Raw genomic sequence first — 23749 nt, forward strand, 5'->3', positions numbered from 1 at the left:
AATCATCAGAAAGAGGTGACATTGGGTTGGAAGGCGTTGAACCATTATGGATAGAGGTAAGGAATTACAAGGGTAAAAAGACCCTGATGGGGGTTGTATACAGACCCCCAAAGAGCAGTAAATACGAGGTCTACAAAGTAAAATGGGTGATAGAAAACATAGGCCAAAAGTCACGGTGTATTTCAAAGTGCAGGTAGACTAGGAAAATTTGATTGGTGCTGGATTCCAAGAGAGGAAATTTCTAGAATACCTATGAGATGGCTTTTTAGAGCAGCTTGTGTTTGAGCCCAATAGGGGATCAGCTATTCTTTATTGGGTGTTGTGCAACGAACCGAAATTGATTAGAGAACTTAAGATAAAAGAACCCTTGGGGGCAAGTGATCATAATATAATCAAATTCATGCTAAAACCTGAGGAGAAGCTAAAGTCAGATGCATTAGTATTACAGTGGAGTAGAATTACAGTGGCATGAAAGAGGAGTTGGCCAGAATTGACTGGAAAAGAATACTGACAGAGATGAAGGCAGAGCAACAATGGCTGGAATTTCGGGAAGCAATTTGGAAGGCCCGGGATATATACATCCCAAAGAGGAAGAAGTATTCTAAACGAAAGATGACATAACTGTGGCTAACAAGTAAAAGCCAACATAAAAGCCAAAGGAGAGCATATAATTAGAGCTAAAATTAGTGGGAAGTTAAAGGATTGGAAGTGTTTAAAAACCAATGGAAGGCAACTAAAATGTCATTAAGAAGGTAAAGTTGGAATATGAAAGTAAGCTAGCCAATAATATTAAGGAGGATACCAAAATTTTCTTCAGAGGTGGTAATGAGGGACAAGGAAATGGCAGACGAACTGAATAAGTACTTGTATCAGTCTTCACTGTGAAAGACACTAGCATTATGGTGGAAGTTCCAGATGCCAGGGGTCATGAGGTATGTGAAGTTACTATTACTAGAGAGAAGGTTCTTGGGAAACTGAAAGGTCTGAAGGTAGATAAGCCACCAAGAGCAGATAGTGTATACCCTAGGGTTCTGAAAGAGGTGACTGAAAAGATTGTGGAGGCATTCGTAATGATCTTTCAAGAGTCACTAGATTCTGGAAGGGTTCCGGAAGACTGGAAAATTGCAAATGTCACTCCACTCTTGAAGAAGGGAGAGAGGTAGAAGAAAGGAAACTATAGGCCAGTTAGTCTGACCTCAGTAATGTGGGAAGATGTTGGAGTCAATTATTAAGGATGAGGTCTCAGGATACTTGGAGACACATGATAAAATAGGCTGTAGACAGCGTGGTTTCCTCAAGGAAAAATCTTGCCTGACAAATCTGTTGGAATTCTTTGAAGCTATAACAAGCAAGATAGACAAATGAGAATTGCTTGATGTTCTGTACTTGGATTTTCAGAAGGCCTTTGACAAGGTGCCACATGAGGCTATTTAACAAGCTATGAGCCCATGGAATTACAGGAAAGATTCAAGCATGGATAAAGCAGTGGCTGATTGGCAGGAGGCAAAGTGGGAAAAGGGAGCCTTTTCTGGTTGTCTGCCGGTGACTAGTGGTGTTCCTCGGGTCTGTGTTGGGAGCACTTCTTTTTACATTATATGTCAATGATTTGGATGATGGAATCGATGGCTTTATCGCCAAATTTGCAGGCGATATAAAGAAAGATGGAGGGGCAGGTAGTCTTAAGTAAGCAGAGAGGCTACAGAAGGATTAGACAGATTAGGAGAACGGGCAAAGAAGTGGCAGATGGAATACAGTATCGGGAAGTGTATGGTCATGCACTTCAGTAGAAGAAATGAAAGAGTTGATTATTTTCTAAATGAAGAGAAAATACGATAAACCAAGGCACAAAGGGACCTGGAAGTCCTCATGCAGGATTCCCAAAAGGTTAGTTTGCAGGTTGAGTCTGTGGTGAGGAAGGCAAACGTGATGTTAGCATTCATTTCATGAGGACTAGAACATATAAGCAAGGATGTAATGTTGAGACTTTATAAAAGCAATGGTGAGGCCACACTTGGAGTATTGTGAGCAGTTTTGGGCCTCTTATCTTGGAAAGGACATTCTGAAACTGGAGTGGGTTCAAAAGAGGTTCACGAAAATTATTCCAGGATTGAATGGCTTGTGATATGAAGAGTGTTTGACTCTGTGCCTGTATTCACTAGAATTCAGAAGAACGAGGGATGACCTAATTGAAAAATATCAAATGGTGAAAAGCCTTGATATAGTAGATGTGGAGACCAGAGGTCACAGCCTCAGAATAGAGGGGGGTCCTTTTAGAATGGAGATGAGGAAGAATTTTTTTAAGCCAGAGTGTGGTGAATCTGTGGAATCCTTTGCCACAGACAGCTGTGGAGGCCAAGACTTTATGTATATTTAAGACCAAGGTTGATAGATTCTTGATTGGTCAAGGCATGAAGGGATATGGGGAGCAGGCAGGAGATTGGGTATAAAATGGATCAGCCATGGTGAATTGGTGGAGCAGACTCAATGGGCCAAATGGCCTAATTCTGCTCCTGCACTTTATGGTCTTAAAACTGCTCATAATACTGCAAGTGTGGTTTGACCAATGCCTTAAAAAGCCTCAGCATCACAACCTTGCTCTTATATTCTAGTCCTCTCGAAATGTATGCTAACATTGCATTTGCCTTCCTTACCACCGACTCAATCTGCACAAGAACTTTCAACTAATTTTTAAATTTTCTTCCCATTTAGAAAATAATCTATGCCTTTATTCCATCTACCAAAGTGCATAACCATACACTTCCCCAGACTATATTCTATCTGCCACTTCTTTTTCTATTCTCCCAATCCATAGTCATAGTCATGGTCATACTTTATTGATCCCGGGGGAAATTGGTTTTCGTTACAGTTACACCATAATAATAAATAGTAATAGAACCATAATAGTTAAATAGTAATATGTAAATTATGCCAGTTAATTATGAAATAAGTCCAGGACCAGCCTATTGGCTCAGGGTGTCTGACCCTCCAAGGGAGAAGTTGTAAAGTTTGATGGCCACAGGCAGGAATGACTTCCTACGATGCTCTGTGCTGCATCTCGGTGGAATGAGTCTCTGGCTGAATGTACTCCTGTGCCCACCCAGTACATTATGTAGTGGATGGGAAACATTGACCAAGATGGTATGCAACTTAGACAGCATCCTCTTTTCAGACACCACCGTGAGAGAGTCCAGTTCCATCCCCATAACATCACTAGCCTTACGGATGAGTTTGTTGATTCTGTTGGTGTCTGTTACCCTCAGCCTGCTGTCCCAGCACACAACAGCAAACATGTTAGCACTGGCCACCACAGACTCGTAGAACATCCTCAACATTGTCCGGCAGATGTTAAAGGACCTCAGTCTCCTCAGGAAATAGAGACGGCTCTGACCCTTCTTGTAGACAGCCTCAGTGTTCTTTGACCAGTCCAGTTTATTGTCAATTCGTATCCCCAGGTATTTGTAATCCTCCACCATATCCACACTGATCCCCTGGATGGAAACAGGGGTCACTGGTACCTTAGCTCTCCTCAGGTCTACCACCAGCTCCTTAGTCTTTTTCACATTAAGCTGCAGATAATTCTGCTCACACCATGTGACAAAGTTTCCTATCGTAGCCCTGTACTCAGCCTCATCTCCCTTGCTGATGAATCCGACTATGGCAGAGTCATCCGAAAACTTCTGAAGATGACAAGACACTGTGCAGTAGTTGAAGTCCGAGGTGTAAATGGTGAAGAGAAAGGGAGACAAGACAGTCCCCTGTGGAGCCCCAGTGCTGCTGATCACTCTGTCGGACACACAGTGTTGCAAGCACACGTACTGTGGTCTGCCAGTCAGGTAATCAAGAATCCATGATACCCGGGAAGCATCCACCTGCATCGCTGTCAGCTTCTCCCCCAGCAGAGCAGGGTGGATGGTGTTGAACGCACTGGAGAAGTCAAAAAACATGACCCTCACGGTGCTCGCTGGCTTGCCCAGGTGGGCGTAGACACGGTTCAGCAGGTAGATGATGGCATCCTCAACTCCTAGTCGGGGCTGGTAGGCGAACTGGAGGGGATCTAAGTGTGGCCTGACCATAGGCCGGAGCAGCTCCAGAACAAGTCTCTCCAGGGTCTTCATGATGTGGGAGGTCAATGCCACCGGTCTGTAGTCATTGAGGCCGCTGGGGCGCGGCGTCTTCGGCACAGGGATGAGGCAGGATGTCTTCCACAGTACAGGAACCCTCCGGAGCCTCAGGCTCAGGTTGAAGACATGGCGAAGTACTCCACATAGCTGAGGGGCACAGGCTTTGAGCACCCTGGTACTGACACAATCTGGTCCTGCAGCCTTGCATCCAAGTCCTTCTGCAGACTCCCTGCTTTCTCAATATTACTTGTCCCTCTATCTACCTTTGTATCATCTGCAAACTTGGCCACAAAGCTATCAATTCCGTCATCCAAATTGTTGACATATAATGCGAACAGAAGCAGTCCCAATACAGACACCTGAGGAACACCACTATTCACCAGCAGCCAGCTCAAAAAGGCCCCTTTTATTCTGACTCTTTGCCTCCTGCCAGTCAGCCAATCTTCTATCTATGCTCACCACGGGCTCTTACTTTGCTCAGCAGCGCCATGTGGGGAAACTTGTCAAAAGCCTTCTGAAAACCCTGACTACTTTGGCTTACTTTATCATGCACCACCAAGTACCCCAAAATCTCATCCTTAGTAATGAACTCCAACATCTTCCCAACCACTGAAGTCGCCAACTGGCTGATAATATCCAGTCTTTTGCCTCCCTGCCTTCTGAAAGAGTGGAGTGATATTTGCAGTTTTCCAGTCCTCCAGAACTATTGCAGAATCTAGTGATTCTTGAAAGATCATTACAAAGATTAACACAGAGGTTATGTACAACAAGGGCTGGAGTTGCGTCTACTTCCTGAGGAGTCTTTGCAGTATGCAGACCTCTCCTTCACATGCTCCACCAGTCTGTTGTCGCCAGTATAATCATCTTCTATGCGGCAGTGTGCTGGGGCGATGACACTAACCTTCAGGAGGAGAAGATGGCGACGCAACGCAGCGCACGCGGCCGTTCCGAATGAATATCGCATGTGTAACTAGGGGCTGTGCACAATCCGGATTTGATGGAGACAGCTGTGAGAAGCGCAGAGGAACACCTGGAGTAACTTCTGAAATGCCTGCTTCGCTGCCACTGCTACTGTGCGATCAAGAATCTCCGGAGACGAAGGCCCCAAATTCTCGGCTTTGCGTATCGCCTGTTGCCGGGGCCGGGGTTGAAGCGCTCGGCAGAGATGGTGCTTGGTGTCGAAGAGGTGGGTTGGAGGCTCGGAGTTTTTCGGACGGACTCAGGGTCGGAATGTGGTCGGATGCTGCACCGGCAAGCTGGCGGCACTGGAGGTTTACCGTCTGCGTGAGATGATGGGACTTCCGAGAGACTTCGAGACTTTTACTGTGCCATGGTCTGTTCTTATCAAATTACGGTATTACTTTGCACTGTTGTAACTATGTGTTATAATTACGTGGTTTTTGTTAGTTTTTAAGTTGGTTTGTCATGTGTTTTCGTGATATCACTCTGGAAAAACATTTTATAATTTCTTAATGCATGCATTACTAAATGACAATAAAAGGGGACTGCGCGTCCTCATAATCACATAACATGGATGATGCCAACAGGCTCAATAAACAGATTAGAATGCTACGGAAAATCTTGGTAAATCTGGACAATGGTTCTCATCCTCTGCATGTCATCTTGGCTGAACAGAGGAGCACTTTCAGTAATAGATTAAGAACTGCACTGCTCCAAACAGTGCTATACGAGTCATCCTTCCCCTCAGCCATTAGGCTCTATAATGAGTCAACTTATAGCTGGGGAAGTGATGACCCCCCCCTACTTCCTGTTAGACTGTTTGAGGTAACTTATTTTTTATTCTTTCTACGTTTCTTCTAATATTTACATATCTGTGCACTTGTAATGCTGTGACACTGTAATTTCCTTTGGGATCTATAAAGTATCTATCTATCGCCTCCATAATCTCTTTAGCTACCTCTTTCAGAACCCCAGGGTCAAGTCCATCTGGTCTAGGTGACTTTTCTACCTTCAGACTTTCAGGTTCCCAAGCACCTTCTTAGTAATAGCAACTGCAGTCACTTCTGCCCTGACACTCTCAGATGTTTTCCACAGAAAAAACGGACACAAAATGCATATTAAGTTCATCCACCCTGTCTTTGTACCCCATTACTAACTCTCATTTTCTGCACTGCAATATCCACTCTTACTTCTTTTTTATTCTTTTTATATATATATATATATATATATATATATATATATAGGTATGTGTGTGAAAAAACTTTAGGTAGCCATTTTGCCATTTTGATATTATTGGGTTGTTTACCTTCATATTTAATATATAATATTCTCTCCTTAAGGTATTTTTTAGTTGCCTTCTATTGTTTTTTTAAAAGCTATACTACATGCTCCCTCCTTTGCTTTTATGCTGTCTTTCACTTCCCTTTTCAGCCACAGTTGCCTCATCCTCCCTTTAGAATACATCTTCATCTTTAGGATGTATTTAAGCTGCACCTTCTGAATTGCTCCCGAAAACTCCAGCCACTGGAGTTGGCTGGAGTAGGGCTGTCATCCCTGCTAGTGTCCCTGTCCAATCAACTTTGGCGAGCTCCTCTCTCAAGCCTCTGTGATTTACTTGACTCCACTGAAATACTGATACATCTGACTTTATCTTCTTCCTCTCAAACTGCAAGGCGAATTCTATATTATGATCATGTCTCCTAAGGGTACCTTTACCTTAAGCTCGCTAATCAAATCTGATTCACTACACACTGCCCAATCCAGAAATGCTCAATCCACAAGCTGCTCTAAAAAGCCATATCATAGGCAGTCTACAAATTCTCCCTCCTAGGATCCAGCACCAACCTGATTTTCCAAACTGCCTGCATACGGAACTCTCAATGACTGTCATAACAAACAACAGGAATTCTGCAGATGCTAGAAATTCAAGCAACACACATCAAAGTTGCTGGTGAACGCAGCAGGCCAGGCAACATCTCTAGGAAGAGTTAGTAAGAGATTTGAAAGTGGGAGGGGGAGGGGGAGGGGGAGGGGGAGGGAGAGATCCAAAATGGTAGGAGAAGACAGGAGGGGGAGGGATGGAGCCAAGAGCTGGACAGGTGATTGGCAAAGGGGATATGAGAGGATCATGGGACAGGAGGTCCAGGGAGAAAGACAGGTGGGGTTGGGGGGAACGCAGAGGATGGGCAAGGGGTATAGTCAGAGGGACAGAGGGAGAAAAAGGAGAGTGAGAGAAAGAATGTATGTATAAAAATAAATAATGGATGGGGTACGAGGGGGAGGTGGGGCATTAGCGGAAGTTAGAGAAGTCGATGTTCATGCCATCAGGTTGGAGGCTACCCAGACGGAATATAAGGTGTTGTTAAGATGAAGCCACACTCAGGTTGGAGGAATTATTTTTATACACACATTCTTTCTCTCACTCTCCTTTTTCTCCCTCTGTCCCTCTGACTATACCCTTTGCCCATCCTCTGCGTTCCCCCCAACCCCCTTGTCTTTCTCCCCGGACCTCCTGTCCCATGATCCTCTCATATCCCCTTTGCCAATCACTTGTACAGCTCTTGGCTCCATCCCTCCCTCTCCTGTCTTCTCCTATCATTTTGGATCTCCCCTCCCCCTCCCACTTTCAAATCTCTTACTAACTCTTCCTTCAGTTAGTCCTGACAAGGGTCTCGGCCTGAAATGTCGACTGTACCTCTTCCTAGAGATGCTGCCTGGCCTGCTGCGTTCACCAGCAACTTTATGTATGTGACTATCATAAAATTTCCCTTATTACATGCCTTTTGTATTTCCTATTGAAATATATATCCACATCCTGGCTACTGTTTGGGGGCCTATATATAACTCACATTAGGAATTTTTTTTATCCTTTACTTTTTCTTAACTCTACCCACAATGATTTTACATCTTCCGATCCAATATCATAAGCAAAGGGAGAGAATAAATACATCCTTCTTAGGCAGTGAATACTGAGGAGAAACAAGGATCAGTGCTGGGGCCCCAGCTATTCAAAAAGGTATAACAATGATTTGGCTAATGAACCAAATAAACCATTTTCAAGTCTGTTGATGATATTAAACTAGATCATGAACACAGCTGAACCTACAAAGTTTCAAAAGAATATAGATAAGCTAAATGGGCAACAGCACAGCTGATGGAATTCTTGATTCTGGACGAGTGAGGAGCATCAGATTCAGATCAAAAATATGTTAAGTGAATCCAAGTATATGCAATAAGTTTAAGAATATGCCACTGTGGTAGGATAGAAGTCATGATCCCGATGAATGGCAGAGCAGGTTTGAAGGGCTGTGTGGTCAACATCTGCTTCTACTACTTATGAATATCAGCTCTATATTATTTGTAAAAGTATTGCAGTTATGCAATCCTGCTTCTACAAAATTATATTTGTGGCGAATCAGCAGACAATAATTTGAAACAGGGTATTTGTCTGTATTCCCTTCTTTATTATAGGAATGTGGAGGGTAATTTTTCTTTACCTACTACCACTCTAGTGAGAAGAGTCAGTTCAGATTAGCTTGTCCATACATCCTTCCCCAAAAGTCTCCCTCCCGGCACTTATCCCTGCAAATGGCCTAAGTGCTACACCTGCCCATTCACCTTCTCCCTCACCTCCATTCAGGGCTCTAAACTGTCCTTTCAGGTGAGGCAACACTTCACCTGCAAATCTTCTGGGGTTGTACATTACATTCAATGCTCCCAATGCAGCGTCTACGTTGGTGAGACTAGTAGTCCTAACTTGGAGGGCCGTTTTGTCAAGCACCTCTGCTTCATTCACCAAAACAGGAACTTCCCAGTGGCCAAACATTTTAATTCCGAATCCCATTCCCGTCCACGGCTTCCTCTTGTGCCACGATGAGGCCACCCTCAGGGGGAGGAACAATATCTTATGTTCCGTCTGGGTAGCCTCCAACCTGATGGCATGAATATTGATTTCTCCTTTCATTTTTAAAAAGAACCCCCCCCCCGCTGTTTTCTTCTATTCCCCTCTCCCACTCTGGCCTTTTACCTCTTCTCACCTGCTTATCACCTCCCCCTGGGTGCCCTCCTGCTTCCTCCTTCCCTTTCTCCTATGGTCCACTCCTATCAGATTCCTTCCTCTCCAGCCCTTTAGCTTTCCTACCCACCCGGCTATCACCTTCTGGCTATCGTCCTTCCCCTATCCCCACTTTTTTATTCTGGCGTCTTTCCCCTTTTCCAGTCCAAAATGTGGACTCATTTCTATAGATGCTACCTGACCGACTGAGTTCTTCCAGCATTTTGTGTGTGTTCAAATTTGTGAAGGAAGCCAAAGTTTAACACTTTTGATTATTAATTTTTTGGCTGTTCACTTAAACTTGCTTGTCACTCAAACTAGGTGCTAATCAAACTTAATTGTAAATTTTGAAAAGCTGCATTTGATTATCTTTATATTGTGCTCTACACATTACTGTAAAGATTGAATAATGATGTTTTCATTTCTTTCTTATCAACTACCCATTTACACTAAGGCAACACACACAAAATGATGGAGAAATTCAGCAGGCCAGGCAGCATCTATGCTGAGATATGGGATTGCAGACTGGTGGTGGGGGAAGGAGAGACTGGGGTTCCAGCAGCAGTGTGTACAGTTTTGGCCTGGACATGCTCCAGACTGGAGCTGATGTTAGAGGTTGCACAATTAGCAGTTTGACGTGTCCAGGGTCAAGGGAATCAGCATTGACGGTGGTGGAATTGGGGTTCTGAATCCACTTGGCATCGTTGGAACTGAGGTTGACAATGTTAGTCATTGGTATGGAGGTGTCCAGAGCCTTCGGGGCTGGTACTGGATTCGGAGGGATTCATAATCTGGGGCATCCTATGGAATCAAGGTCAGCAGCAGGGATCGTGGTCTGGGGGCATCCAGAGCTGATGACATTGGAGATAGTGGGGTCTGCAATCTGCAGACAGATTATCTTCCGATCCTTGTTGGACACGAAAAGGCAAATTGAATGTGTGGACCTGGTGGAGAATAAAGTATTGGAGAGGTCCATCGCATGCAGAGGAGAGAAAATCCTGGAGCTGTGGCAGCGACTCGTACAGGGTACCAGATATCTGCTCATGGTGGAAAGGGTGGCACGAAGAACACGGAGGGAGAAGCAGTCAATTGAATGTGAGTACTGGGGTCTTCAGTGGGTCTGAACCAAGAAGCCTGAAAATGGATCTGGAAGCCATGTGGCACAAGATGGTGGTGAAGTCAGGTTCCCAAGAAGGATATGTGACTATGGTGGTGGGTGTGGGTGAGCACATGGTTGAAGAGTTGGAGGGCAGCAGAGATCACAGAGGGGGAATAGTGAGAGAGGGTTCACTAAACTCCCACTGAAGGGAAGATTTTAACTTCTTCAGGGTAGGCATCCCTCAAAGAGACGTAGCAGCATAGTATTATTATCACAGACATGTGAAAACCTGCAAATGCTGGAACCCCAAAGCAATCACACATGAAGTGCTGGAGGAACTCAGCAGGCCAGGCAGCATCTGTTCCTCCAGCATTTGGTGCCATTGATGCTGCCTGGCCTGCTGAGTTCCTCCACCATTTTGCGTGTGTTATTTTGGATTTCGAGCATCTGCAGAATTTGTCCATTTACACTAATCCTATTTTTGTTTCCTCCACACTTACAACAGTTCCCCTAGTTTCGATCATTGTAGTGACTAATTAACCTATAAAATCGATGTCTTTAGGATGTGAAACCAGAGCACCCAGAAGAAACTTAGGTACAGGAAGAACATCAAAAAGTCACATAAACAGCACCCAAGGAGAGGATTGAACTTGGGTATCTGACTCTATGAGGCAGCTGCATCATTGCTAGCTGTACCACTTTAAATAAAAGAAACAGTTGTCAAAACTTAACCTAAGCTTTCTTGGACTAGAAATGATCGAAAATAATCAGCAGCAAAGGGAATTTACCAAAGATGCTCTGCGAGATCTTCTACTCATTGGCTGGTCAAAAGGTGGGCTGCTCATCTGCAGTTTTTCCAAATATCCATCAGGCAACCGAATATCAGCAGGTAACGACAGCCGTTTATTGACATCCTGAAAAATAAAAGAAACAATGCAATCATTTACCCAACTGAATATCTGAATAGTTTCCCCTTCCTTGAAACATCCAATCAAATCTCTTTATTATCTATACATTTAGTGAAATCTCTTGCTGCCTTCTTTACATTTTTTACATCTAGGCTGATGATGCTCCTTAAAACTATCTTCCCAACCTTTTTATTACCCATCAGTTGAAAGCTTATCTAACAACCTTTAATTCAGGCAACATACACAAAATGCTGGTGGAAAGCAGCAGGCCAGATAGCATCCATAGGAAGAAGCACAGCTGACGTATCGGGCCGAGACCCTTCGTCAGGACTAACTGAAAGAAGAGATAGTAAGAGATTTGAGAGGGGGAGGGGGAGATCAGAAATGATAGGAGAAGACAGGAGGGGGAGGGATAGAGCTAAGAGCTGGAAAGTTGATTGGCAAAAGGGATACAAGGCTGGAGAAGGGAGAAGATCATGGGACCGGAGGCCTAGGGAGAAAGAAAGGGGGAGGGGAGCACCAGAGGAAGATGGAGAGCAGGCAAGGAGATATTGTGAGAGGGACAGAGAGAGAAAGCGAGAGAAAAAAAAGGAAAAAATAATAAATAAATAAGCGATGGGGTAAGAACAGGAGGAGGGGCATTAACAGAAATCAGATAAGTCAATGTTCATGCCATCAGGTTGGAGGCTACCCAGACGGAATATAAGCTCAAACAACAGGAATTCTGCAGATGCTGGAAATTCAAGCAACACACATCAAAGTTGCTGGTGAATGCAGCAGGCCAGGCAGCATCTCTAGGAAGAGGTACAGTCGATGTTTCAGGCCGAGACTCTTCGTCAGGACTAACTGAAGGAAGAGTTAGTAAGAGATTTGAAAGTGGGAGGGGGAGGGGGAGGGGGAGATCCAAAATGATAGGAGAAGACAGGAGGGGGAGGGATGGAGCCAAGAGCTGTACAAGTGATTGGCAAAGGGGATATGAGAGGATCATGGGACAGGAGGCCCAGGGAGAAAGACAAGGGGGGTGGAGGGAAACCCTGAGGATGGGCAAGGGGTATAGTCAGAGGGACAGAGGGAGAAAAAGCAGAGTGAGAGAAAGAATGTGTGTATAAAAATAAATAATGGATGGGGTACGAGGGGGAGGTGGGGCATTAGCGGAAGTTAGAGAAGTCAATGTTCATGTCACAAACATAGGTGGGAACCTTTAAGTGAGGATTGTTTTTTCTCAGCTCAGCTTTAGACGAAGTGTAGCCATTACCCTCATCCTATCTTCAAATGTTGCTTCCTCACAATTAACCCTACATTTCACTCAGCTATCATTTCAGGCCGCCAGTAATCCATTTCTGTAGTCTTCTCCATCCCTCTACTCATGCCACAGTATCTGTGCTCCTAACTGCTTTGGCCCCTGATCATCAGCAAACATAACCACTCCACTGGAAGCTGTACTTTCGATCAAATATCCTTAGGTCTGGGTTTACCTCTCTAAACAACTGTTTCCTTCTTATTTTCCTTTCCTTAAATATTTTGTCAAGTGTCTTTAAATACTTTCCAACTCAAATATAAATATTAAACACATTACAGTTTATTATTTAAGTGCAATTTCACCATCCTTTTCTAGATAGTTTTCTCTTCTGTCACTCAGCCAAACAATTTAAACCTGCTTGACCAATCCCACTTCTGCTATTCTTTTTGCTCATCTGCTATCAAAATCCTGATTCGTTCCCTTGACATCTTCACTTGAGTGCTAAGGAAGTCTTCTTATAAGGCTCTTATCATCCATAAACTTCAGCTCATTCAAACTCTGCCTCTTCATCCTATTGCATATGAAGCCTTACTTGTCAGTTAATTCATTCCAGATAACTATCATCATTCATGGCTTTCATTTGTCCTGTTACTCCAACATCTTTGTCATCATATTCCTCCCTATCTTTATAAACACATTTCAGCTAAATTCTAGCTAAAACATTTTTGTCCCAGTGCTAGCTTTTTGTGCATCTACATTCCATTAAGCCAACATTAGACAATGTAAACACAAGGAATTCTGCAGATGTTGGAAATTCAAGCAACACACATCAAAATTGCTGGTGAACGCAGCAGCCTGGCAATTTTGATGTGTGTTGATTAGACAACGTTCTATGTTCTTATCCATCCAGGCTCGTGTCGGGTAAACCTTTTCTGAACCTTGCCTTTCAAAATCGTCCTTCATACCTGCTAATTGACCAAGCTTTGGGTTACCCAGGCTAATAAAATCTTTTATTTTGGATTCAATTAAAGATGCAATTTTCTTTTATCAGCCTCAAACCCTCTGGAGGAAAATGCTTCTCTAACTCTGTCCTACATCTTTGTACATAATTTTTTACCTTTCTCCCTTGTTTCAGAAGCTTTAATCATCAGAGACATGAATATCATGTTCAGTGTTAGCACAACTCTACACTTTGCCACCTTGAACTCCTCCATTACTGATGACATGTAGAGCCCCACTGAAGAAAAACTTTGGGGAATCCCTAGCCATCTCCGTCGGCACTTGTTCACTTTCCTCTTGATGCCTTCTGCAGCGGTCATGGGGAACTCATACACTGTGAAAAGCCAGAGCAGTCTTGGTAGAAGACCATGTTGGTACAGCCATGTCTTAAGTTTACCAGTTTTGTCGATCTTCTTCAGCCACACTTCAGTCTGCTTTATAGTGTTGGTGATGTTGGCACTGTCTGTCATTGCTGCATTAAACCACTTTACTGGGTTGTCCTCTATCGATGAAATGACTTCTCCCTGTACTTGAAGACTGAACTTCTTGTAACCTTGCCCTTTTTGATCACCATGCATCTAGACTTCCTGGCCTCAAAGGTCATCCTAGCCCAAGTAGCTATGTTGTCCAGGGTTTCCAATACCCATCCTGCTTGGACATGGGCTAAAGTGATTACTGTGATGCCATCCATGAACCCCCATATTGCTGGTTGGATGCGGGCTCCAATACTGGGCCTTGGGTTACGTCTGCTGCTGCTGATATGAGGGGATTCATACCCACGACAAACAAGATCGGGGAGATGATACAGCCGGTTGGAATCCCTTTTTGGAGGTCTTCCCACCTGGTTGTAAAGTGGGCTGAAGAGAAACATAGCTTAACCCTCCGAGGTAGCTGGTGATCATGTTGTGCATTACTGGCGGGATATGGTAGTGATCCAGGCCAACCCTGGATTAGGAAGTGTGGAATTAATGTGTAGTTGTTGTCTAGGTCTAACCAAACAACCGTTAGGTCACCTTTCTTCTGCCTGGCCTCGTGGATCAATTGGCTGATTATTGAGGTATGTTCCGTCACCCAGAAAAACCCAGGAAGCCAGCTTTCTGGATGGACGTGTTGATATAGTGGTTCTCCATTAAGTAAGAGGTCAGCATTCTCGCATGCACCAAAAAGGATATCTTGCACTCCATGCTAAGGAGGGAGATTGTGCATGGTTATCCACTGTACCTTAATAAATACTTAAAATTTTCTGTTTTAGATAAAGCAGAACCTTCAAGTCAACATTTTCATAATAAGTTAATTATTTGTAGCGACACACACAAAAAGTTGGAGGAACTCAGCAGGCCAGGCAGCACCTAGGAAAAGAGTACAGTCGATGTTTCGAGCCAAAACCTTCGGCAAGACTTGTTTATGTTATGTTCCCTTATTTATGTTATTTACAGTTTTTTTAGATGCCATTATGTAATCAATTATATATTGCATGCAAATGGTCCATTTAACAAATACTTGAACTAATTTTTATACAATGACAAGAAGGCCTCCCTTAATGTGATCCTTTGTCTGTCTCTGAGGAATTGATGAAAGGACCCAACCCAAAACACAAGACCATAAGATATAGGAGCAGAATTAGGTACATTTTCCCCTTTTCTTAAGATTTACACATCAGGGTTCCATTTTTCAGTTCCAGGTGGAACAGAAAGAAAACTTCAGGTGATATGGAAGTTGATACAGTGGATATCACACCCCAGCATCAAGTACAACAAAACTAGGAACATCTTGCACCTGAAGATGAGGCCCTTTCCTGTTATTTAGAATGGGTGCTGTTCCTTTTCTTCCCTTATTTATGCACTTTGCCTATTTGTTGGTGCTTGTCCTGGCTCTTCCAAATCACTTGTCAGCTGGCAGGACAGAAAAATAACCAACTACCATAGAACACTGGTTGTGGTTTATTATTGTCGCATGTACCAAGATACAGTGAAAAGCTTGTCTTGCATACTATTTAAACAGATCAAATCATTACACAGTGCATTGAACTAGAATTAGATAAAACAATGATAATGAAAAATAAAATATAAAAGCTACCTAAAAAGTGCAGGTCAGCTAAATGATAAAGTGCAAAATCATAACCCCACTGTCTAAGATGGTCACCTGTATTCCTTATTAACTTGGTGAAAAGCTTTATGCAACAAAAAAATACAACAGAGGAGAGAGGATGACCTTCCCTAAATATAGATTTGGTTGGGATACTTTCTACTCCTTGATTAGTGCGCAAATCAGTCATAACCAATTAAAGATTCCTCTACTAAGTCCCTTTTGGACAGCATAATCATTATTTACATGCATGATTATTTACATTCCATTAAAGGCCTTCAAAGTTCACAGCAAATTTATTATCAAGGTACATATATGTCACGACATACAACAATGAGATTCATTTCCTTGCGAGCACTCAATAAATCCGTAATAGAATAACTATAATAGATTCAATTCAAGACCGCACCAACTTGGGCATTCAACCAGTGTGCAAAAGACAGCAGATTGTGCAAATACATACACACACACACACACACATATAAATAAATAACGATAAATATCAAGAACACGAGAAAATCTGCTGATGCTGGAAATCCAAACACACACACACACACACACACACAAAATGATGGAGAAACTTAGTAGGTAAACAGTTGATGTTTCAGGCTGAGACCCTTCTTCGGGACTGGAAAGGAAGGGGAGAAGTCTTTTCTCGTTCCTTTCTAGTCCTGAAGAAGGATCTTGGCCCAAAATGTCAACTGTTTACTGTTTTCCATAGATGCCGCCTGATCGGCTGAGTTCTCCAGCATTTTATGTGTTGCAATGAATATCGAGAACATGACATAAAATGATACGAGTCCTTGAAAGTGAGTCCACGAAAGTGAGTCCACAGGTTGAGTTATCCCCTTTCGTTCAAGAGCCTGATGGTTGAGGAATAATAATTGTTCCTGAACTTGGTGGTATGAGTCCTGAGGCTTCTCTTCTTTCTTCCTGATGGCAGCAGTGAGAAGACAGCATGACCTGAGTGGTTGGAGACCCTGATGATGGATGCTGCTTTCCTGCGACAATGCTCCACGTAGATGTGATCAATGGTGGGGAGGGCTTTACCCATGATAGACTGGGTCATATCCACTACTTTTTGTATGAGTTTCCATTCAAGGATATTGGTATTTCCATATCAGGTTGTGATGCAGCCAGTCAATATACACCCCACCACACATCTACAAAAGTTTGTCAAAAGTTTTAGATAACATGCTGAATCTTTGCAAACTCTAAGGAAGTAGAAGCGCTGCCGTGCTTTCTTCATAATTGCACGTATGTGCTGGTGCCCAGGACAGGAACAAGCTGACGAAGTGAGTACCCCTTGTTCAGCACAAAGTTGTTTGAGGTATTCCTGAAAAATAGTACAGGTCGGGTTCAGGTAAATCAGATCCAGAAGACTTGACTCAACTAGCAATGATCTTGGATTGAATCCCATAATCCACATTTGACAGTGAGATGGGTCAACTTTTTGGATGCCTTTCTCCTTTTCCCTGGCTTGTAGATCTGGGTGATGATGTCCTTTGATGACACATTGAGGAGGTCTGGTCTATTCTAATCTCAGTCTCAAGCAGAACTCAACTGACAGCCATTGCTTCCAGGTGTTTTTACTTGTCTTGAAGGAATGAACTAGCCCTGGATCAACAATTGTTCTAGATTTTCCATTATGAGGTCATCTTAAACCTCCAAGATCAAAGACAGAAACTTCCAGTAATTAAAGAACTGCAGATGCTAGAAATCTAAAATGAAAACAGAAAATGCTAGAAACACTCAACAGGTCAGGCAACATCTCTAGAAAAGAAAGGCAGAGTTAATACTGCAGTGTCTTTAATGTTTACAGATGAGGCTGAGTGTTCTCAGCATTTCCTGATATTATTTCAAAAGGTTCTGGGAGACAGTGCTTCAGATCAAAGTCTGGCAGAGAAGAATTTGCAGATCCTTAAAATCTCAGGTTGCAAAGATGCTAGAAATCCCTGTTCTTCTCTAGGGCTCTTTCTAAACATTTTGGAAGAAACATAAGCATATGTGATCTGATAATGATCTTGGAGACTGTTGGAGCAAAGAGCAAGGCTTCCTGGCTCTTTACCACAAGGGGTGACTCACTGCACGATGCTCTGATGGGAATTATCAAATACTTCTGCTTAGGACTACTACGCCTGAAATCCACAGTCACAGCCATGGATACTACCGTATGCAACATTGTTTTAAGATGTTTTTAAAAAATTTATCGATACTCAAAGGTCGACAAATCTGGGACTGCAGACTCAGGTCGTGACTGCAGATCCCCTTTAAGATAAAGGAAGTGAGGAAAGCATGTTGGGATGCAAGTAAGATCGAAAAACAGAAGCTTTAGACCTCCAGCCCCATTATCCTACTGGCAAATGTACAGTCTTTTGAAAATAAAATTAAAGACCTCAGAGCAAGATTGCTGTACCAGAGGGACAACAGGGACTACTGTGTACTTTGCTTCACGGAAACATGGCTATCCCCCGCCATTTCAGATGCGGTGCTGCAGCGCGATAGTTTCACCATTCACTGTAGAGGCAGGACAGCTCAGTCTTACTGAGAGGATGGAGTATGCTTTATAATTAACTCATCGTGGTTCACAGACGTTCAAAGTAAAATTTATTATCAGAGGGCATACACATCAGCACGTACAACCCTGAGATTCTTTTCCTGTACTGAAAGTAAGACCATCAGTTGCAGGAACACCAGAAATACAATGAGTGTAGTTTTCCCCTTTTGTTCAAGAGTCTGATGGTTGAGGAGTGTTAAATGTTCTTGAACCTGGTGGAACAAGTCCTGAGTTACTTGTACCATCTACCTGATGGCTGCAGCAAGAAAAGAGCATGGCTTAGATGGTGAGGATCTTTGATGATGGATGCTGCCTTTCTAAAGCAACGTTTCATGTCGATGTGCTCAATGGTTGGGAGGGATTTACCCATTAGTAACTGGGCCAAATCCACTACCTTTCGTAGGATTTTCTGCTCAAAGGCATTGGTGTTCCCACACCAGGCCATAATGCAGCCAGTCAACACACATCTATATAAGTTTGCCAAGGTTTTTGATGATATGCTGAATCTCTGCAGACTTCTGAGGAAGTAGAGGTGCTGTAGTGCTTTCTTTGCAATTATATTTATATGATGGATCCAGGACAGGTCCCTTGAGAGAGTGACTCTCAGGAATTTAAAGTTACTGACCCTCTCCACCTCTGATCCTCTGATGAGTACTGGCTCATGGACCTCTGGTTTCCTTCTTCGATCTACGATCAGTTCCTTGGTCTTACTGACATTGAGTGAGAGGTTGTTGTTATTACACCAGTCAGCTAATTTTCAATCTCACTCCTGTATGCTGATGCTTCACCACCTTTGTTAAGGCCCATAGCAGTGGTTTCATCAGCAAATTTGTATATGGTGTTGGAGCTGGCGTAGCAGTTCTGTCTCAGTCTTGCTCACCCGATCCAGAACACTTGGAGTTCAAATGTTGTCCTTTTTATCTGCTTCTGCTAAGGGAGTTTTCCGCCATCATCCTGGCAGCGGTGTACATTCCATATCAGGCTAATGTCAGGCAAGCACTGGAGGAACAAAGATCCGTAAACAGCAGACACAAAACAGCATACTCCCTATCATTGTGGAGGATTTTAACCAGGCCAGCTGAAAAAGTCTCTGAACAACAATCACCAACATATTACTTGTGGATCCAGAGAAGCCATCACATTTGACTGCTGCTAAACCACCATCAATAACATTTACTGTGCCATCCCATGCTTGCACTTTGGAAAGTCCGATTACCTGGCTGTACTTCTACTCCCAGCATATAGGCAAGAGGCTAAAGACTGCGGCACCAGTGGTGAGGACCAAGAAAGTAAGATCAAGGGAGTTGGAAGTGTGCCTAAAGGACTGCTTTGAGTTGGTGGAGTGGACAATATTCAGGGATTCATCTTCCCAGTCTGAATGAATACACCGCAGTTGTCACCGACTTCATCAAAATCTGTGTGGATGACTGTGTACCTTCGAGTACATACTAGACATACCCAATCAACAGCAGTGGATGAAACCAGGAGATTTTTAGTCAGTTGAGTGCTAGATCTGTGGCATTCAAGGCCGGTGATCTAGATCTATACAAGAAGTCCAAGTATGACCTATGGAAGGCCATCTTAAGAGTGAAAAACAATTCCAGTTGAGGGCAGAGAAGGAATCAGATGCACATCAGCACAAGCAGGCCATTACTTCCTACAGAGCAAAACCTAACATTATGAATGGCTGAAATGCTTCACTCCCAGATGAGCTCAACGCCCTTTATGCGTGCTCTCAATGGCAGAATAAAAGTACAACTATGAAAATGCCCGCAGCATCTGGTAATCCTATGATCGCTGTCTTGGAGGATGACATCAGAACATCTTTCAAGAGGGTGAACGCTCACAAGGTGTCAGGCCTTGGTGGTGTACCTGGTAGGGCTCTGAAAACCTGTGCCAACTAAATGGTGGGAGTGTTCAAGGTCATCTTCAAATCTCTCACTGCTGCAGTTGGAGGTTCCCACCTGCCTCAAAATGGTGGCCATCATACCAGTGCCCAAGAAGAGCTGTCTCAACAACTGTCACCCAGCTGGACTCACAACCGCTATGATGAAGGGCTTTGAGAGGTTGGTCATAGCTGGATTCAACTACTGCCTAAGGACCTGGATCCGCTGGAATTTGCCTATTGTCACAACAGGTCTACAGCTGATCAATCTTATTGGCTTTCCACTCGGCCTTGGATCCCCTGAACAATAGTAATACCTACATTAAGCTGCTGTTTATTGATTACAGCTCAGCCTTCAAAACAATCGTACCCTCAGTTCTAAATAACAAGCTCCAAAGCTTGAGCCTCTGTATCTGCCCCTGCAACTGGATCCTTGACTTCCTCACTGGGACACCACCATCTGTGCAGATGAGAAATAACATCTCCTCCTTGCTGACAATTAACACTGGTGCACCTCAAAGATGCGTGCTTGGCTCATGGTTCTACTCTCTCCACACCCACAATTGGGTGGCTCGGCACAGCTCAAACACCAAATATAAATGTGCCAACACTATTGCTGGCAAGATTTCAGATGCTGACGAGGAGGTGTACGGGAGTGAGAGAGATCAGCTAGCTGAGTGGTGTTACAGCAACAACTTTGCACTCAATGTCAATAAGACCAAGGAATTAATTGTGAACTTCAAGAAGGCGAAGTTGAGGGAACACACACTTGACCTCATCAAGGGATCAGAAGTGAAAAGGGTGAGTAGTTTTAAGTTCCTGGGTGTCAACATCTTGGAGGATCTATCCTGAGCCATTATGTTGATGCAATTACAAAGAAGGGACAGCAACGGCTATATTTCTTTGGGGGTCTGAAGATAATTGATATGTCACCAACACTTGCAAATTTCTACAGATGTACTATGGAGAGTATTTTAACTGGTTGCATCACTGTGTGGTATGGAGGGGCCAATGCACAGGATCGGAAAAAGGTGCAGAAAGTTGTAACCTCAGCCATCACGAGCACTAGCCTCCCCAGCATTCAGGACACCTTCAAAAAGCAATCCTTCAAAACGGCGGTATCTATTGTTAAGGACCCCATCACTCAGTACATACCCTCTTCTCATTGCTATCATCGAGGAGGTGGTACAGGAGCCGGAAGACACACACTCAACTCTTCAGGAACAGCCTCTTCCCTTCCGCCATCAGATTTCTTAATGGAGAGTGAATCTGTGAACACTACCTCATTATTGTTTCCTCTCTCTTTTTGCACTATCCACTTATTTTTTGAAATATATATAATTATAATCTATAGTGTACTGCTGCTACAAAACAACACATTTCTCGACATACACCAGTGGTATTAAACCTGATTCTGACCTCTTGAAGCCCCTTCTCAACAGCCACTTCGGTTGACCACAAGCGTAGACTACTCTTTTTTTCCTTGACTTGGCGTGATCCACTCTGACTCTGTTTATGAAGAACCTTTTAATATTCACATTGATCGCTTCTCAACAGTGCTTTGAGGAATCAAAGAAGTGCATAAGCTCCTTGTGTTCCATGATGCTTTCTGAGATGAGCAGTTTGATGTTCAGTTTCTATTTCTTTTCATCAAAGAACAATGGCATAATACTGGACAGGAAGAAATCTAATTTGGACTGGATTGACCCACTTGTGTATTGAGCCCATACGCCACCTGCAGGATTGCTGAAGTATTGTCATTTTTGCACCTTTTTCTATCCGAATTAGCGCTTCAAAAATTGTATCAAGAGGTAGAAGAGACTGCAAATGCTGAAATCTGAAGCAACACAATGCACTGCAGTAACTCAGCAGGTCAGGCAGCATCTATGGAAGAAAATAAACAGTTGACGTTTCAGGTTGAGACTCATCATCTAGTCTGGGAGAAAGAGGAGAGATAGCCAGTATAAAAAGGAAGGGGTAGAGGATGAGCTGGCAAATGCAGGTGATAGTGGTGATAAGCAGATGAGGGAGGGAAGAGAGTAGAAAAAGGCTTCAAGGGCTGTGAGGAGACAGTGGAAGCAACAAAGGGTTGAAGATGACGCAACTTGATAGGAGAGGAAGGTACAGCAATGAATAAAAAGACACAGGTGGGGAAGGAAACCAGCAGAAGAATGTGTGGGTGATGAGCAGACGGACGGAGGTGGGGGGGGGGGTAGGAGAAACAGATGGGGCTTGAGTGCCAAGGTGGATTAAGAGGAGACAGAGAAATGAAAAGGAATAGAGGGGAGTGTTATTGGAAGCTCATGCTGCCAGGTTGAAACCTACCCAAATGGACGATGTGGTGTTGTTCCTTAAATTTGCATCTTGCCTCAACTTGGCACTAAAGGGAAGCTCTAGACAGACATGTTGGTATGAGAATGGGAAGGAGAATTAAAATAACTGGCCATCAGGAGATCCAAGTTGGAAGGTGAACAAAGTAAAGATGCTTGAATTGGTCCACAATCAGTGTCCAGTATCACTGATGTAGAGGTGTCTGTAGCAGAAGCATCAGATGCAATAAATGCCATGGGTTTCCCTTGTGAAGGACCTCCTCACTTGTTTAGGGTCCCGAATGATGGTGAGGAAGGAAGTAGATATCACACCCATTGTGGTTACAGGGTAGAGTAATTGGGAACGGAGGGGCTTGGTTGGCAAGAGATGAATGCATAACAGAGTCATACAGAGAGTGATCCCTGGAGACAGTGAAGAAGGGAGGGGAGGGGAAGATGTGGCTGGTGGAGCGATGTCACTGTGGATGGTAGAAGCTGCAAAGAATCAAATTTGCTGATGTCTCTGCGAAGTTGTTCAGCCATACCAATGAAGAAGTTCAAATCATTGCCTAGAATAATAGACTGGGATCATCTGTAGCACAAGAAGCAGATGATCCTGAATGGAGCATATTTGTACATTACATCTGCTATAAGGCGATGATCTTCCAATCACTTCTAACTTCAGAGATAAAAGTGTCACTGTAGCTGTATATTCAAGTCAATGAAATGGTACAATTGCTGCACAAACAGAATGACTGCATGTAAAACCATAGTCACGACAACTGCCTATATTTGCCGAGGTGCAGTAAACTACAGTGCTGTAATTTAAAAACGCAAACATGAGGAAATCTGCAGATGCTGGAAATTCAAGTAACACACATAAAAAAAGTTGGTGAATGCAGCAGGCCAGGCAGCATCTATAGGAAGAGGTACAGTCAACGTTTCGGGCCGAGACCCCTCGTCAGGACCAACTGAAAGAAGAGATAGTAAGAGATTTGAGAGGGGGAGGGGGAGATCAGAGATGATAGGAGAAGACAGGAGGGGGATGGATGGAGTTAAGAGCTGGAAAATTGATTGGCAAAAGGGATACGAAGCTGGAGAAGGGAGAGGATCATGGGACGGGAGGCCTAGGGAGAAAGAAAGGGGAGGGGAGCCCAGAGGATGGGCAAGGAGTTATAGTGAGAGGGAGAGGGAGAAAAAAAAAAGGGAGAAAATAAATAAATAAATAAGGGATGGTGTACAAAGGGGAGGTGGGGCATTAACGGAAGTTAGAGAAGTCAATGTTCATGCCATCAGGTTGGAGGCTACCGAGACGGAATATAAGGTGTTCTTCCTCGAACCTGAGTGTGGCTTCATCTTGACAGTATAGCAGGCCATGGATAGACATATCAGAATGGGAATGGGACGTGGAATTAAAATTGGTGAAAATAAAGCGGTGGGGGCCAGAGAACTTAAAATCATTGAAAAAATTCAGTGCGTGAGAAGTGTCACGAACATTGGGAGGAAGGGATTGAACAAGGGGGGATAAAACA

At 43.6% G+C, this 23749-nt stretch overlaps 1 protein-coding gene across 4 annotated transcripts in view; it reads right to left on the bottom strand.

Annotated features, from left to right (window-relative positions):
• cdk17 (cyclin dependent kinase 17) overlaps positions 1 to 23749 on the bottom strand; it is a 233546-nt gene that overhangs the window by 51710 nt on the left and 158087 nt on the right. For all 4 annotated transcript variants that reach the window (XM_063072254.1, XM_063072253.1, XM_063072251.1 and 1 more), the window contains one exon: positions 11023 to 11148. In XM_063072254.1, coding sequence (XP_062928324.1) covers positions 11023 to 11148 — 126 coding nt within the window. The remainder of the gene's footprint in view (positions 1 to 11022; positions 11149 to 23749) is intronic.

The sequence above is a fragment of the Mobula hypostoma genome, chromosome 20 (assembly GCF_963921235.1).
Source record: "Mobula hypostoma chromosome 20, sMobHyp1.1, whole genome shotgun sequence".
In the NCBI taxonomy this organism is placed as follows: Eukaryota; Metazoa; Chordata; class Chondrichthyes; order Myliobatiformes; family Myliobatidae; genus Mobula; species Mobula hypostoma.